Raw genomic sequence first — 17,531 nt, 5'->3', positions numbered from 1 at the left:
TATTTAAGTAATAAACCTTATTTAAGTTTTGGAGAAATCACAAGAACTGCTATGTTGTTAAATTCTCTAGCAGTTTAACGGTACATTAATTACCAGATTGCTGCATTTCCTTTGACTTCAACAGAAACAGTGATATTTGTTTAAGACTTTCACTTACCACAGAAGTAAACAACTTTATATTCTAGAAACTGTGGTGAAGCTTCTTGTATCTTTAAATATTTGAGAATTTATTCAGGGCTAGTATTTGAGTTGTACAAAGAATATTAAGTAATCTTGTTTACTGTCAAATTTCTGTCTCTACTTCCACTTCTGACCTCTTATTTTGTATTTCCAAACGCCTAATGGGCAATTTGATTACCCATTGGCACTTCAACTCATTTTGCTTTCAAATAATATCAACTCATCTTCTTTCCTTTTATTTCCCGTTTCCTGTTTCTGGTAATGGGAACTCAAAGCCACTTGAGTAATCTTTGCCTTCCTCATTGTGCACCAATAACCAGTCACTGGTGAAATCCTGTGATGCTGTCTTTAAACATTACATCCTTTTCTTTCTTCCTGCTGCCTTAGATGAAGTCATTATCACCTTCTCTGACCCTGCTATTTTAATACTGTCCTCATATCTTTGCCTTCAGTACCAATGTAAATAAAATGACAGCTAGATGAGTATTGCTTAAAAAAGACAGTCATCTTAGCACCTTGTCCTACAACTCTTCAGATGTGCATCATTAACAGTGGGATAAATTGAAAGTCATTAGCGTGGACTTTGAGGCCTTAAAAGACTGTCTAAAGGCGAATATTCTCTTTGAGCAAACTGAAGTGCTTTGAGCAAATCACTAGTTCCATGATTAACAAATGTCCTACCTTTGCCTTCTTGAATATCTTTCTCCTTCCTTTATCTGTTAAAATTTACCCAACGCTATAGCCCCAGGGATAGTGCTTTATATGTCATTGGATGTTCCATAAATATTTGGTAAAAGGAATTTTAATTTTTATTAACAAATGAGTGCCCATTTATAATTATATATTATGGATTTGCTACTTTAGTATATATTTATTTACTTAGGAGCATATATGAAGATTCTCATGTCAGTATTATTTGACCTGGTTATTTTACTAATGAGCTATCATTTTGTTGAATAGTATATTAGTTTTCCTTTACTGGTCTTCTACAATTGGACATCTAGGTCATTTCCAATATTTTGCTAATATAAAAGTAGTCCTATGATGAATATCCTGGTACCTGCATTTTTGTGTATATGTGAATATTTTCTTAGGTGAATTCACAAATTACTTAGTGAAAGAGCTGTGTATTTTTAGGTTTTTAATATATATTGAGAAAGCGTCCTCCAGAGGATATTTAAATTTAATTCCCACTGGTGAGCTTGGCAACAAATACAGTCAGTTGTTTTCCTTGAAGTGACAGTCTCAGTCTGTTCATTTTCAAGCAAATGTCTGTCAGTTATCCAAGTCTGAATAACCAGTTTGTTTTTCAGTCTTTTTCGTTTACATATAAATGGCCTTCTGAGACAAAAAAGCTCGATTCAGTTTGCAAATCGAGTAATTGGGTAGGTGTTTTTCCTTAAGGTGACCATCTTACTTTGCAGCAGGAGTGTTTTTGAGAATGTCTCATTTTGTCACACAGAATGTAAACAAGACCTATACTCAAGCGTTGAGATTTTAGAAAATTTGATAATTTCTTCTACTTCATGAAAGTTATTCTTTTTTTAAAAATAGGCTCCACATGTAGCGTGGAGCCCAATGCGGGGCTTGAACTCACAACCCTGAACTCGAGACCTGAGCTGAGATCAAGAGTCAAATGCTCAACTGACTGAGCCACCCAGGCGCCCCTTCAGGAAGGATATTCTTAAGCCAGTCCCCCACCCCACCACCCCACCCCTGTGGATATGTGATGGTGAAGAATATAAAGATTGAAACTGCTGCCTTGATTCATACCAACATGCAAGCAGTTTAACCACTGTTGCTTTTTCCACATTAGTGCAAGTGTCAACACCAGTGGAAACAGCAAAAGCATCTCATATTATTATGAAACTAATGGAGACCTCATGGATATATGAAAGGGTGTTAGGAACCTCCAGAGGTCTATAGACAACACTTAGAGAACATTGTCTAAAGAATTCCCTATGTATACTGCCTCCCTGTCACTCCATTATTGGCTGATTGAATCTGCTTCTTAGTTTTTCAGAGCAGTGTAAGATTGTTCAGTTTTGCTGCAAATAAAATGAGAGCATCTCATGGAGTGTGAGTCATGTTTCTTTTTTGTCATTTATATCCCATCCTAGGTTCATCGTTGGGTCAATTATGAATCCATGCTGAAAGAATGCCTGGTTGGCAGAATGGCCATTAAGCCTACTGTTCCTAAAGGTGAGTGGTGCTGGTGCTAACCTGGCAGGGATGTGTGACACTCCTGTACCTTTTTTAACTTAGATTTCAACAGACAGATTTAAATAAATCACGGTGTTCTTATTTTTCACTGTCCTCTTGGTCCAGCCACTATAAAGGTTTTACATTGGTTCTTTAGATGAAGCAGTGACTTAACCTTAAAATTTTGACATGTTTTGAGGGAACACTCATAGTGGGAGGAATGAGCATTATGAAAGTGAACCAACTTTATTTTCTCCTTATATAGTTTTCATTAGTCTTTTATTCTGTGGTCATATAGATTAGCTAGAATAGTTAGAATTGACTTTTAACTAGAATTTCTCTTTTGAATATGTAATATATTCACATGACTCAAAAATCAGAATATAGGGGCGCCTGGGTGGCTCAGTCAGGTAAGCATCTGCCTTTGGCTCAGGTCGTGATCCCAGGGTCTTGGGATTGAGTCCCTTGTCAGGCTTGCTGCTCAGTGGGGAATCTGCTTCTCCCTCTCCATCTCCACCCTGCTTGTGCACATGCTCTTTCTCTCAACTAAATAAGTAAAGTCTTTAAAAATTCAGAAAATATAACAAGTTATATAGTGAAATTTTTCCTCCCAGCTCTGTCTCCCCTTTTGCCCTGAACCTTTTGCCTCTTTGTCCCTTTATTATGGAAAACCTATGTTCTGATTTTAAGCCACTTTTAAAATACACCCAGTTTCTCCCCCTTACCTTTTGACCTGACTCTATAATCAATATGGTGTTGGAGATCAGCTCTTTACCTACTAAGCCTATTTCAGAAGAGCACCCTCTGAAAATTTTAGACATGCAGTGGGAATAGTCGAATTGTCTTGCCTAATTCTTTACATTGGAAGGATATATTCCAGCTATGTGGTCTCAGAAATTTCAAACCAAAAAATAAAATGGCCTCTCATTAGTGGTTTCTCAGGCTGTTTGGCAGAAGTGTATACAAATTTTCATCGTGAAACACATTTACAACCTAAAATCCTCAAAATCCCCACATCAATACACATCAGATAATTATTAATACACAATAAAAAATTAGATAACACATGAGGAAGAAGCAGGTCAGCAGCAATGAGCAGATTTTTACCCCTAGGACTTCATTATTCATATACAGAATAAAATACAGAATAAAAATAATTATACTTGAAATATATTTCAAATAATTATATTTGAAAGAATGTATTGGCAACAAATAAAAAAGATTAAAAACCATCATGTTGAATTTAAAAAAATAAAAACAAATAGAACTTCTAGAAATGAAAAATAGAGCTAGTGAAAACTACATAGCATGAATAGCCAGAGTTTAGACATAGTAGAAGAAAGAGCTCAGCAAACTGCAAGATTGAGCATCAGAAATTATACAGAATGTGGCACACAGAAACAAAAGGGTAGAAAAATATTCATGAGATGTAGGGGATCTGACACTTGTAATTAGATTTCCAGAAGTAAGTGGTAGTAAGAAGGAAGAGGCAACATCTGTAGGGGTAATGACTAAGAATTTTCCAGAATTGATGTCATAAATCCTCAAATACAGCGATTTCAACTAATTCCAAACAAGGTAAGTAAAAAGAAATCCACGCATAGACTCTTTGTAGTAAACCTGCAGAACACTAAAGACCATGAGAAGATACGGAAACAGCCAAGAGAGACAGATGTACCAACAAACCAGTGCTTGCTGGAGTGACAGCTAACTCATATAATTTATTAGCTGCTACAGCTTATTTACTTGAACCACAGTAGAAGCCAGAAAACCATGGAACAGTATCTTAGAAATGCTGAGAGAAAACAACTGGCAACCTAAAATCATTCAGTTACAGTGAGGATGAAATACAGGTAGTTGAGACCAGGAAGAAAACTAAAACAACTACAAAACCAAAATCAGGAGAGTTTGAGGGATTGAGGAAACAGGCTTTCTAATTAAATCCTAATCATAAAGAAATAAACTATAATGAGTATTCTTTCTCCTTCTCCTCCTCCTGGCTCAGGGGAGCGCAAACACGTTTCTCACCCAGAATGAGATACAGAGTCAGATATTATATATTCGTAAATTATTGAGTTTCCTTTTTAACCCTGTTCCCAGCCCTGCTATTGATGACTGAGGCAGCAGAGGATCTGCAGAAAGAGTGCAAGTTTCATAGATGCCAACATGGGTTCAGATCACATCTCTACCACTCATAAACTGTTATGTTCTTTGGCATCAATTAACAGATCTGAGTTTTCCTCAGCAGTAAAATAGGGTTGAAGAACGAAACGTCCTAACATCACTGGGAGGGCTCAGGGAAGTCATGTTTGCTGACCATCTAGCACTAGGAAGTTGCCAACAGATGGCAATACTATCATTATTATTGCTTTGGCCTGTGAGATTAGGGCTGTGAATCTGTGTTTCATTATAAAGCGTTTTTAGAGTGTCAGTGTTTTGCTAGGGTAAAGCCAGCAGCAGGTAGTGATGAGACAACTTGCAAAGCATTAGGAAATAAAGACAAGAATTTTACTAGTAGGCAAGGTGTTGATTGCAAGTAAGGAGATCAGGGTTTTTTTTTGTTGTTGTTTGTTTGTTTGTTTTTTTAACAGTAGAGACTTTAGATCTAGCAAGATACAGTTTGAACTCCAGGCTAACCGGCAGGAGTAGAGCATATAAAAAGGGGCAGAGTAACTAAAGAGAAAGATCTGATGTGTCAGAAATAAGGAATATTCACAATAATTAAGGCAAAATACCACTGTAACGTAAGTACTACTTGTGCCTTTCATCTCTGGCCAGGGATTGATCATTGAACTCAGCTGGCCTTATCGATAGAAACTACTAGAATGGGTTAATGGTGTAGTTGTCCAGATTGAGGCAGTTCTGAGTATGCAGGGAGGCTCTGTTAGTAATTGTGCTGGGATGATGGGGGTAAATTGCGACTCTGGCAAATCAGAGCATATGTTCACTCCACACTTAGAACTTTCTAGATGAGTTGGGAACAGAGGATGAAAACAGATGGAGTAGGAATAGACCGTGAAACCAGAGAAGAAGTGGGAACAGTAGGTGGAGAGAGACTATTGCCAATATGAGGATTTGTGGAGGAAGATGGGGAGACTGGCTACGCTGAAGAGGAATTTTATGCATGGGCTTCCTTCAATATAAGATCCCTAGTACCCTCTTTTAGGTAGGTAGCCTGCCAGACCCCAAAGCAGGGGTATCCAGAATTGGCATTCTATGAGCATCTACAGCTGGGCAGTTCTGGAAGGATAGTTTTTAGTTTATCTGGTGGTTTGTAGTGTAGCAGTGGTGAAATGCATGGGTGTCTAGGAAGAAAACAGAGAAGCTAACTGCATCAGAATATAAAACATAGTACTTGTAGATCCTTATGAAGCAAAGAATCAGTGATTTTTAAAAATAATCCTTTGTTTAAAAAGTATTATGGTTCATATTGTGCTTTAGAAAAGTATCAATAATGAATAAAAGGAGAAACTTGCTTGTAAAGGTAAGCTTCAGTTCTTGATTACTTATTTATGTGGATGGAACACTTCATTCTCTGGCAAAGATAAAAAAGGTTCTTGTTTTTTGCCCTATGTTAATCCACTGTTGCCATTATTGTAGGCACAGACCACCTATGGCTATCCAGTGCTAGAATGTGCCTTGTCCAAATATAGATGTGTTAAAAGTATAAAATACTGCATTCTAAGACTTAGTTGAAAAAAAGAATGTAAAATGTCTCATAAATTTTACATTGATTACATGTTGAAATGATAATGTTCTAGATATATTATGTTAAGTAAAAATATATTATTAAAATTAATTTAACCTGTTCCATTTTATTTTGTTAATGTGGTTATAGAAAATTTTAAAGTATGCTTATGGCTTGCATTATATTTCTTTTAGGCAGCACTGCTCTAGATCATAAGTATACTTTAAAAAATTTTAATGGAAAAAAATTTTAAAGGAAGTCATATTTTAAAAATGGTCATATTTTCCAGTGGCATAGGGTAGTGTCAGAAATATTTCTTCTTAATTTCTCATTGCTTTATCATGGTTTCTAATACTTTATGTTTTTCATTTTTACACCCACTCACTCAAGCAGTTATTGACTATAAAGCACTTGGAACCATAGATCAGTGTAGACTGCTTAGAGATGGAAGAGGATTTAGAGGTGTTCTAACACCTTCACTTGAAAAGTTAAGATGCTGCTTCTCCCTCTGCCCTACTTGTACTCTCTCTGTCTCTCTCTCTCAAATAAGTAAAATCTTAAAAAAAAAAAGATGAACACACTATATGTTAACTAAATGGAATTTCACCCTCCTTCATCCTTCCATCCCCCCCCCTTTTTTTTAACTAACTGGAATTTCAATAAAAACTTGAAACAAAGAAAAAATTACAAAAAAATGTTTAAATAAGAATAAAAGTGAAGATACTGAGGTTTATATGTATATTTACTTAAAGGGTATAGTTACTCAATTGGAGAATCCTGCTATTTAAAGAACCATGGATGCTTCATGTTGTAAGGCAGAGAATCACCTCATTAAAGTTACCTACTTTTGCACATATATATGTGTGTGTGTGTGTGTGTATCAATGATTCTTAACAGGTTGATTTTGCTCAAGGGAGCAATGTCAAGACATTTTGGTTGTCACAACTAAACTAAGTGCTACTTGCATTCTAGTGGGTTAGAGGAGAGGGCAGTGTGCCATTGCATACCCTTAACAGTGCACAGGGTAGACCCCCTCAACAAAGAATTAATCAGCCCCAAATCCAGCCCAATACACAAGATAGATTCCTACAACAGAGAATTTATCTAGCCCAAAGCTATCCAACCCAAAATCCAAAGGGTTTTTGAAGTAAGAAGAGAAGATGAGGTATGTAGCTACATGTAAAACATTCAATTATAAATGCTTAGCATTTCTTTTCCTAGAATACTTTTCTTCAGAGCCTTGTGACAAATGCCTACATATTTTCAATACATAGCTAAAATGTTACTTCCTCAATAGAGTCCTTTCAAATTCCTTCCAAGTAGAGATACCCTCCTCTATGCTTCTCTATACCTTACCTTCTGCTTATCTCTTTTAAAGCATTTATCATATGTATTTAAAAGAATGTATCAACATTTTATTTTTAATTCTGTTTATTTATTTGAATAAGTAATGCATTCACATGACTCAAGTGTGAGAAATGTTAATTTCTGCCCCTGTTAATACCTGTCTCCCATCTACTTGTTTCCCCCTTCCATACACACACAAAGGTAACCATGTTACTACTTTCATTATGGATCTTTCCAAATTTGTGGATAATTTTAGTAATTCAGTAAGCAAACAATTTATATCCATATTTTCCTAACATTTTGCCAAAATGGTTTTATATCAAAATCTCTATTAAGATGATGATCAATAAATATTTATTAAAAGAATGAGTATACTGGTAAAACAGAATTTTTCTTGCTTTATCCTAGAGGAGTCCCCCGTGGCTCCACTCAACAGAGGTAAACTGGATTAGGGTCACAATTAAAAATTCTCACCCACGCTCTTACCAAAAAGGAATAGAGTACAGTCTATAAATTGCAGTGCTGGCTTTCACAATGACTCTGATCTCTCCAGAAAGCAGACTCTTAGTAGAGTAATGCAGTTTAACCAACATTGTGAGAAAATACAAGTTCTCTTGGCCATGGAGCAACTAAATAATGAAATTAATTATCTAGACAGAATATCCGATTTCTTGTCAGTCTCATGTGACTAAGATGATTCAGATGTAAATATACTTAATAATACAAAATAGTCTCATTTCTGTGTTTCAGTTTTTTAGAAGAGTTGCAAAAGACTAGTAGAGTTTTTAAATATAATTTAAATCATTTTTAAAAAAGCTTTTATTTGTTTATTCCTGAAAGACAGAGAGAGGCAGAGACATAGGCAGAGGGAGAAGCAGGCTCCATGCAGGGAGCCCAATGTGGGACTCGATCCCAGTACTTCGGGATCATACCCTGGGCCAAAGGCAGATGCACTCAACCGCTGAGCCACCCAGGCGTCCCTAATTTAGATAATTTAATAGAAGATTTCTTCCTGCTGGTACTTTTTGTATTAAAAAATAGACTCAGGAAAAAAATTACCGATTTAGTAGGATCCAGAAAGTTCTGACCGGTTCAATCAGTTCACATCAGGCAGAAAGCAAGTCATATAAGATAAATGTACATTTTCCTCTGGAAACAAATTACCTGGGGCGATATTTTAAAATCTGTGATCCTCTTAGATAAAAACAAATTGTTTGACTTGATAGATGAGATTCTTCAAACTGCCAACTATATGGTGCACTGAAAATAGATTTAATTTACTTATATCTGTGAATTTGTTGTTTGTTCTAAGATAAAACAATCATAGCTGCAGTAGGAAAGATAAATGAAACCCACTGATGAAAGTAAACAATCAAGCAGGGACAATCGGTGATCCCTTAAAAAGTTTGTAAAGGTTTGTAAGCTCATTTGGAGGTAGAATTTAGATTATTTTTAGGTCTTTTGTCTTTCCGGGAAGTATTAACACTAGCAATGCCATGGTAAGAAATACAATGCTGAATTTGAGAGAAGTCCAGTCTTTGTTGCTGAAGAGCTGTGGATTTCATTTTGGTTTTCAGTCTTAAATGAGGGGATCAGATGGTAATTTATGTATGTTGTTAAGATTCCTTTCAGCTATGAATTTTTTTTTTGGTAAAATAAGGAGAATAAAAAGAATAGTCATCTGGCCTCCTTAATCATGACTATTTTATGATACTTGGGTGAAGTGGTGGAGGTAATTATGGGATCTCTGGTTGATTGAAAATTAGAACGTAAAAAATTTCAAAACTTTCATTGAAGTAGTTTAGTTTCTTTTTCCTTAAAACAGGTCACCTTAATGATTGATATGTCAGTTTACTACTTGTATATTTTGTTGGCTTGTCATTCTTTTTTTTTTCTTTCTTTCTTTTTTTTTTTTTAACTCTGTTAACTTGCTCAGGGTTTTGAACATATGGTGTAGCACTTGTGATGATCAAAATACAATGTAGATTTGTGATTTGGCTGCCATCCTGAAAGAAAATACCTGTTAAATTTTCCTGGGTTTGTAACACTAATTGTATTACATTGTCTATACAAGTGAAAGTCTAATGTTTTAATTATTTTGCCATTTAAATTTGGAGCAACAATAATTATTTTACTGACATAGATTAAGAAAGATAATAAGGTGTCTTTCTTTAGATTGTTAACATATATGTCTTACATATAATGGATACTTTTGACTACTTTAGAATATGATAACCTGGACAAAACTTGGGTTTTTATATGCTTTCTAAAGAAATTAACCAAGATATTAGGGGAAAGATGTTGAAAGAAGTAGAAAAAAAGATCAGTGAAATGGGAGATGAATACTAGGAGAAGAAATAATCTGGTAATTTTCAGAGATGAAACTTTCTTATTTCAAACATAGGCCATCTATTTATTAGCCTTTTCTACTCAGACCTTTAAAGAAAACCCTTCCAAAAAAGGGCTGTTATCTTCAAATATAATATTAACTGATATTCTCTTTGATGTTATAGTATAGTTACGTGGCTCTTTTTTTTTTTTTTTTTCAAAATCACCATACAGACTATCGTGAAGAAAAGAAAGTCTTAAATGGTAAGTCATATATGTTTATGGTAAAAAATGGATCATATTCGCAAAAGTTACATTGCCATACAAAATTGCTTTACAGAGTTATTTGGGGTAGCATTGAGATTTTTTTTTTATCCAAAGATGCCTTTACTTGCCTAAATTTAGAGGATTTGGCAGAACTTTATTGATTCCTTATTCTAGCCATTACTCTTATAGTAAGTAATCCCTCCTCTAACATCCCTGAACATATGTTCATTTGCCTGCGGCCTGAATATTTGTAGTGATGTTATTCTACTCACAGAAGCAAAGATTGAACAAGTCACATCCTCAGGCATGGAGCTCAATGCGCACAGATGCTGAATAGCCTGTTAAGCTGCTTTTCCAGGCTCAGCAACTCTGGCTCAGCCATCTGGTATGACTCAGAATTATGGCTGCCAATGTCCATCACCCCCTACCTAGCTCCCACTCCAAAAAAAACAAAATAAGTATGATGTAGTGGTCAGTATTGACTCTTAGGAAATGCTGGGGGCTGTTCTGAACTATCCTATTAAGATATGTTTAGAAATGGTTTTTTTCTCCATATTTGCAAAAAAATTTTATAGAAATTCAGCTACAAACTAGATTGCCAGATTACCTCTTCTTTTTTAACTTGAGAAAATAGTTTATATTACAGATTGACTTATTGCAGTTTATGATTTAATACCAGAAGCTTTTTGTCTGATAGCTTAGCACTACATTCAATGAAGGACTGATCTTAGGTTTCACATGATGATTGACTCTTTTGAGATAGGCATACAAGCTTCACTTAAAGACTCATTACTTATGGACTGGGCGTTACCATTCTCACCACAGATGGCTTCTAGAACCTTTACTTTCTTATTGCCCACTTCTGAATCTACTACATTTAACTAATACCTCAGTTCAAGGTAGTCTTAATCTTAAGAATGGATTATTCTTCAGTAATCTGGCCAGCATAGTAACCTATTATGATCTTGGATTCTATAAGATTGTATATTTATATTTATTACCTGCTTCTAATATTTGGCTAATTTAAGTTTATGTGGTAAATCTGTGTATTTGCAGATGTGATGTCTGCCTGCAATGTCATTATTCAAATAGCTATTTTAAATCCTGAATGAGATAAACTACTATGGTATTCCACTAGAGACCTGATCCCTTCTAGTTAACATCAGTCATCAAGCAGTACTTTTGGGGGAGGAGAATGTTCATTTAGTCCACCTACTTTAATTAATTATTTTATTCCACCCACATTTGCTATAGATTCAACTTTTCTGGAAGTATATTATATATAAGATGTTTTGTTTTGCTTGCTAAATGTTGAAATTGAGACACATTTCACAGCCTATTACATTAGTCTGTTTTTAAAAGTTATGTTTGTATGATACCGTATGTTTTTTTTTAATACGTGGAAATTATTTCATTTGCTCTCTCATGAGATTGCAGGGCAGATTTCTTTACTAGTTTGGATTCGAGGAGACAAAAATGGTGGTTTTTATAACATCACAGTGCTGACACCTGAAATCCAGATTTCTTGGTCCTAATCAGATCCTAATAAGATCAAAATTGACTAACAGTCTGTGAATCCTGTTGATAGCTTTTTCTTATCCATATTGTTAGGTTGTGATATATTTGTTTTTTATTTATATATCTATAAGGCCTCCAAAAGCTAAATGACATTAATCTCTTAGTAAAATATCTTTCCAGTGATTTTCAAATAATATAATGTTATCTTTTCTCATTTTTTGTCACTTTAGACAAAAATACATTTTAATTATTATAGTCCTGTTGTTATACTTTTAGTTTTCTGGTAAAGCATTCTTCTTAGGTTCACCATTAGTTAGTTCATAACTTTGGCTTTGTTATATCACATCTCTGAGACTTCCTTTGTTATCTGAAAGCTAATTGTGTTCTGTAAAGTTACATAGGGAGAGATGGAAACTGAGTAAGGCCTGAGCTCAGGGCTCATGATCAGCCTCACCCCCAAAATATGGCTATTCGATATCCTGTGCTTGCACTTAAATTGGCTTTGAACAGAAGTTTCTCAGCCAGAAAGAATCCTGAAAACCTCTAAAATAGCCTGTCTGTCCCAAAGGTTCCTCCCCTCTCTGACTTTTTTAATTACATGACTTCTGTTGTGAGAATTCTAAGACTTAACAGAGACTACTCCTAAAATTTGTTTTCCTGCAGTTTGAGGAATAGAAATATAATTGATACAGTGATTTTTTTTAAGTCTTTTAGCAACAGTCCTCCTTTTTTCCAAGCTAAACTTTATAGATACAAACAATGCACTCCTGTTGTGGGAGGGAAATACTTAATGCTTGCAGAATCTCCAGAATTCTTCCACGTCTGAGTTTTCATTTGAAAACCACAGTTTTAGTGGGCTTTTATTTTATTTATTTATTTTTTAAATTTTTATTTATGATAGTCACAGAGAGAGAGAGAGAGAGAGAGGGGCAGAGACATAGGCAGAGGGAGAAGCAGGCTCCATGCACCGGGAGCCCGACGTGGGACTCGATCCCTGGTCTCCAGGATCGTGCCCTGGGCCAAAGGCAGGCACCAAACCGCTGCGCCACCCAGGGATCCCTTAGTGGGCTTTTAAAATGCTATGTTGATGCATGTCCACAACGATGACCCAGATGGAAAAATACAGAACACCACCTGTTGGTGAGGTTGTGGAGCAACTGGAACTCTCAGACACTTTTGGGAAAAAGTAAACTGGTATAACCATTTTGGAAAAGTGTTTAGCACCTTCTACCAAAATTGAACATACACGCAACCTAATAACTTACCGGAAATGTGGATATACATTCTTTAAGAATGCACATGTACATAGAACAAGAATATTTTTAACAGTGCCATTAATGTCTAATAGCAACTGGAAACAACCCATATGTCCATCAATAGAAAAATGTATAAATCCTCGTATATTTATACAATATAGTAATATTTAGTAATAAAAAGGAACAGACTATTGTTGGATTCAACAGCATGGGTAAAATCTCAAAAACCCAGATTTGATTTATTGCTTACTATCAATCATGCTTATTTGACATAATGCCTGTAATATAGGATGAAAAAAAAGCCAGACCTAAAGAAAACATATCTTATGATTACATTTTTATAAAAGCCAAATACAGGCAAAAACTAATGATATTAAAAGTAGAATAATGGTTACCCTAGGGGGAGGGTGGTGAATGGAAGAGGGGATAAGATGAGTGCTGGTTACAAGAGTATATTTTACTTTATGAAAATTCATTATGTAGTACATCTGATCTATGTATGTCCTTTTATGATATTTTAATAAGTTTACTAAAAAGAAAAAAGATAAATGCTATCTAGAAGAACTATAGCTGTTTTGTTTTTCTTTGTGAAGGCATGCTTCCCAAGACCCAAGTGACAGATACACTTACCAAAGAAAGTCCTGGTTCTCCAAGGTATGCATTCTTGTTTTACTTTTTAAAAGCTTAATCAGTTCTTTACCAAAATACGCATTAAAAAGAATAAATAGCTCTGACTTTGAGTTATTGCTTACTATATTAATCATGCTTCTTTGACACAAAAACTATAGTGTCCCATTTATCAGGTATTATAGGAGAACGAGCTATTCTATCAATGTGAATTTTTAGTATATTTGAAGTTTGATCCAATTTAAAGACTTTTGTGTTTAAATCTTTGTGTTTAAAAAATTAAAATTTAAAAAACCTTCAAAAATATTTTTGGCTTTAAAAAACTATTCAAAAATATTTTTTCTGATTACAAAGTATCCATTCTTGATAGAAAACTTGAAAAAATACAGTGAAATACAAAACAAGCCATAAAATCAGTTGTAATTTATCAGCTTTAGGTATATACTTAATATTTGGTTTATTCCATCCAGTTTGATTCATATAACACCTATTTCCATATTATTCTATTTTGATAATTCTGGCATTGCAGTGTATTCTATGAGCAGTTTCCTATGTCATTAAATATTCTGCAAAATAATTTTTTGTGTGCTTTCCATCATATGACCCTACCAACTGCTATATTCTGTTTTTGTGTTTTTTGTTTATCAGTTTTTAGTGGAAGTTCTTCAAAATGCACTGCATAGCCACTGTCTTAGTAAATTATTTGATCCATTTGTATTTTTGTTAATGTTAACATTTCAAATGTCTTCAGAGTTAATAAGTACTCTGTGATTTTTTTTCTCTTTCTACCTTTCTCTCCACTGCTAGTCTGTAATATAACAGCAGCATCCTACTACATTTTTAAAATTTATTAAAATATTTCATGTACAGTGTTAATTTAATAGCATAAGGAAAGGGCAGCCTGGGTGGCTCAGTGGTTTAGCACCGCCTTCGGCCCAGGGCATGATCCTGGAGACCAGGGATTGAGTCCCACGTCGGGCTCCCTGAATGGAGCCTGCTTCTCTTCTGCCTGTGTCTCTGCCTCTCTCTCTGTCTCTCATGAATAAATAAATAAAATCTTAAAAAAAAATAGCATAAGGAAACCTTCAGGATTTACCTTTGGGTGTCCTAATGTATGTAATAAGTGCAAAAACAATATCAGTTTGATGAACAGCTATTACAGAAGACTTAGTTTTACCTTAGGTTTTACTGTTGAACCATTAAAAGACCTTGATGAATTACTATGTTGAATAATAACATTTGTGACAGGAAGAAGTGAAGGTAATAAGCACATAGATTTTGTCATGCTTCTTAAGAAAATATGCCATATTATTGCTCTTTTAAAAGATTTTGGTAGAATTTGTAACCTTTCTAAAAAATATCTTGTCAAGGGTATTGTTTGTATTAATCCAAGTTGGAATACATTTTAGTATAGGCATTTTAAAATCGGAAATAATTATCACTTATATAATGGTAACCCCCCCCCCATTATTTAGAAAAAAAGTTTACTTAGAGAAATATATTTTTACTGTAGACTTTAAGCTATATATTTAAAATTATATACTTATGTTAAGTCATATTATATATTTTAAACCATATATATTTTTAAATCATATATTTAATGATTTAATATATGTTAGTACATGGTTGTTGATGTAATTATTCATTCTTTTAATATTTTACAGCTATGACTGGTTCCAGACAGACTCTTTAGTCACCCTTGTCATATATACTAAACAGAAGGTAAACTGTAAAATCAGAAAAAAAGTAAATGCTCGATAATGTTAGCTATATTCTAAGCACTCTTCTTTTACTAACTTATTTACTCACAGAAACTCATGGGGTAGATCCTTTTGCTATCTTTGTTTTATAGGTGAGAAAAATAGAAAGATTAAGTAATTACCCAGCGTCACATAGTAAGTGGCAGATCTAGCATTTTGAACCCAGGCAGGCTGACTGCAAAGTGTATATTCTTAACAACCATGCTATAGCCTCTTTAAAAAAGCTAGACTAGGAAAAAAAAAAAAAAGTTAGACTAGGAAATATTTTATATACTGTGTGTGTGTATTTTAAGCATAGATAACAAAAGTGAGAATCCCAGTTAACCTTATTGGAAGAACTAATTTCCTATGCATAAATTGGGATTTGAGAGACCGTAGAGACTGTATCACTGTGACTTAGTAAGCCTAAACCACTAATGGGATTCAAATGCCCTCATGAAACTAAAATTAAGGAGATAATTTATTAAGTATCTTGAATTTCTACTTTATTTGCAACATTATTTGAAAATTCAGGGACCTAATGATGAGCCAGATAGGTAAATACTTGGCTTTTATGGGGCTTATAGTCTGTCTGGGAGATCAGATAAATAACAGGCAACTTGCAACATCTCCAAATACATCTTTCAGCAATTGGCAAGGTTCCCACATTTGAGACATCATGTGAATTTTTTTTTTTTTTTTGCATCATGTGAATTTAAAGACAAGTTCTGGCAGCTAGGAATTTCTGAGACTGTATGCTACTTCTGTAGTAAGAAAGCTCCACTGACTGTGGCAGCGTGATATGAGCAGACTCTCTGCCTGATACAGTCCAGAGGGCTAGAGGCACTGCTTGAACCACTTGCACTCCCTCTCGTTACGCTTCCTCATCATACAGTCCAAAACCAAGAGGGCACAGCTAGGGAGGTTGGGGTCTACTCCCTTTGGTAATATCAGTTAGGCACAGAGGATGAATGACAGGAAAGGGGGAAGATTGCTATGTGGAATAATGTGGTCAGTATGGTATAAATGATAGGTACCAAAATAACTTACACCAAGGCTCTGTAGAAATTAGAGATATCTAAAAATTTGTTAGTGAATTTTTCTTATAAGCTGAAGTCAGAGGTTGTGTAATTTGTCCAGCATCATGTAATAGTAGAAAGATTAAAATGAATGAACATATCTTGACTGCTGGTCTGATTCTAAATTTTTTTCCAAATTATTTATTCAACAAATATTTATTGAGCACCTGCTAGATACCAAGCAATATTCTAGACAGTCCCATACATTTAGAGCTTAGAGATGAGTGGGTGAGGTAGATATTATGCAGAGACAAATGTATAATTAAAATTGCAGTATGTGCTTTAAAGGAGTAACTTTTATTTATCTTGTGGGTACTATACAGAAGTACCATGTGAACATCCATTGATTATCTTAAAAGTATAGTTGTAGAAATTTGGGGAAAATTTTACTTTTTAATCTTTCTCTTTTTGCCTTCTGTTTAAGGATATTAATTTAGATTCAGTAATAGTTGATCATCAAGTTGATTCCTTTAGAGCAGAAACAATGATCAAGGATTATTCATACATTATACATATTGGTAAGTACTTTACTCTTTATTAATGGAAATAACTCCAGTTTCTTTTAAGTTTGGCAATAACTTGGTCTGCAGTCTAGGTAGCTATAATATTTTATCTGATATTATTTTGGTTTGTCATTTTTGATCAACTTTTTTCGTTTTTTTCCTTATGCTTAATGATAGTGCTCACAAAAGGCAGCATGACTTCACCTTTCCCAAGTTGAAAGAATTGAATGCAGTTGAAATCAATAATATGAAATAATTTGTCGCCTTGGCTTTGTTAAGTGTCTTTTACTTGACACCTACAAACAGATCTCTGGAGGCCTGCCACATGCTCCTACTGAGCAGCCATCACTAAGTGGTAGTTCCATTGGCCTGGGTTTTTTTTGCCAGTTCTGTCGTGGGAAGTCAGAGGCTACACCAAAGCAGCATGAACTGTAAGGTCTACCAGATTCTTAATCTACTTTTCACCCAAACTACTCTAGAATTTCACCCTTTTCTTCTCTAATGCAAGTAATATTATTCTGGTTAGAAGTTAGAGATGAAACCAATAAAAACAATAACAAGAAAATTGTGTTTTAAGCAGGCAGTCTTATATGAAGAACATACCATTTACTTTTGCAAAACAGACTGATTCCCTGGACATCAGCTGACTCAGGATTCTATTCACTGCTTTATTGTATTGATGAAGTACTTTTTGTCTTCAATTTGATCAGAGTTTTCAGTATTTTTTCTTTCCTATATTCTCCATTCAGTATATCAATCAAACTGAAACCTTAAACTTTTCTTCTAGAAGTAATAAC

General features: G+C 34.6%; 1 protein-coding gene across 3 annotated transcripts in view; it reads left to right on the top strand.

Annotated features, from left to right (window-relative positions):
• The window catches only part of LOC121501463 (cytochrome b5 reductase 4), a 77,082-nt gene that overhangs the window by 25,958 nt on the left and 33,593 nt on the right, over positions 1-17,531 (top strand). For all 3 annotated transcript variants that reach the window (XM_041773502.1, XM_041773519.1, XM_041773511.1), the window contains 5 exons: positions 2,301-2,382; positions 9,980-10,009; positions 13,380-13,440; positions 15,078-15,135; positions 16,656-16,749. In XM_041773502.1, the coding sequence (XP_041629436.1) occupies positions 2,301-2,382; positions 9,980-10,009; positions 13,380-13,440; positions 15,078-15,135; positions 16,656-16,749 (325 nt within the window). The remainder of the gene's footprint in view (positions 1-2,300; positions 2,383-9,979; positions 10,010-13,379; positions 13,441-15,077; positions 15,136-16,655; positions 16,750-17,531) is intronic.

Source organism: Vulpes lagopus, chromosome 1 (assembly GCF_018345385.1).
Source record: "Vulpes lagopus strain Blue_001 chromosome 1, ASM1834538v1, whole genome shotgun sequence".
NCBI classification, from domain to species: domain Eukaryota; kingdom Metazoa; phylum Chordata; class Mammalia; order Carnivora; family Canidae; genus Vulpes; species Vulpes lagopus.
The sequence above is the reverse complement of the archived record's forward strand: the minus strand, read 5'-3'. Positions and strand labels throughout refer to the sequence as shown.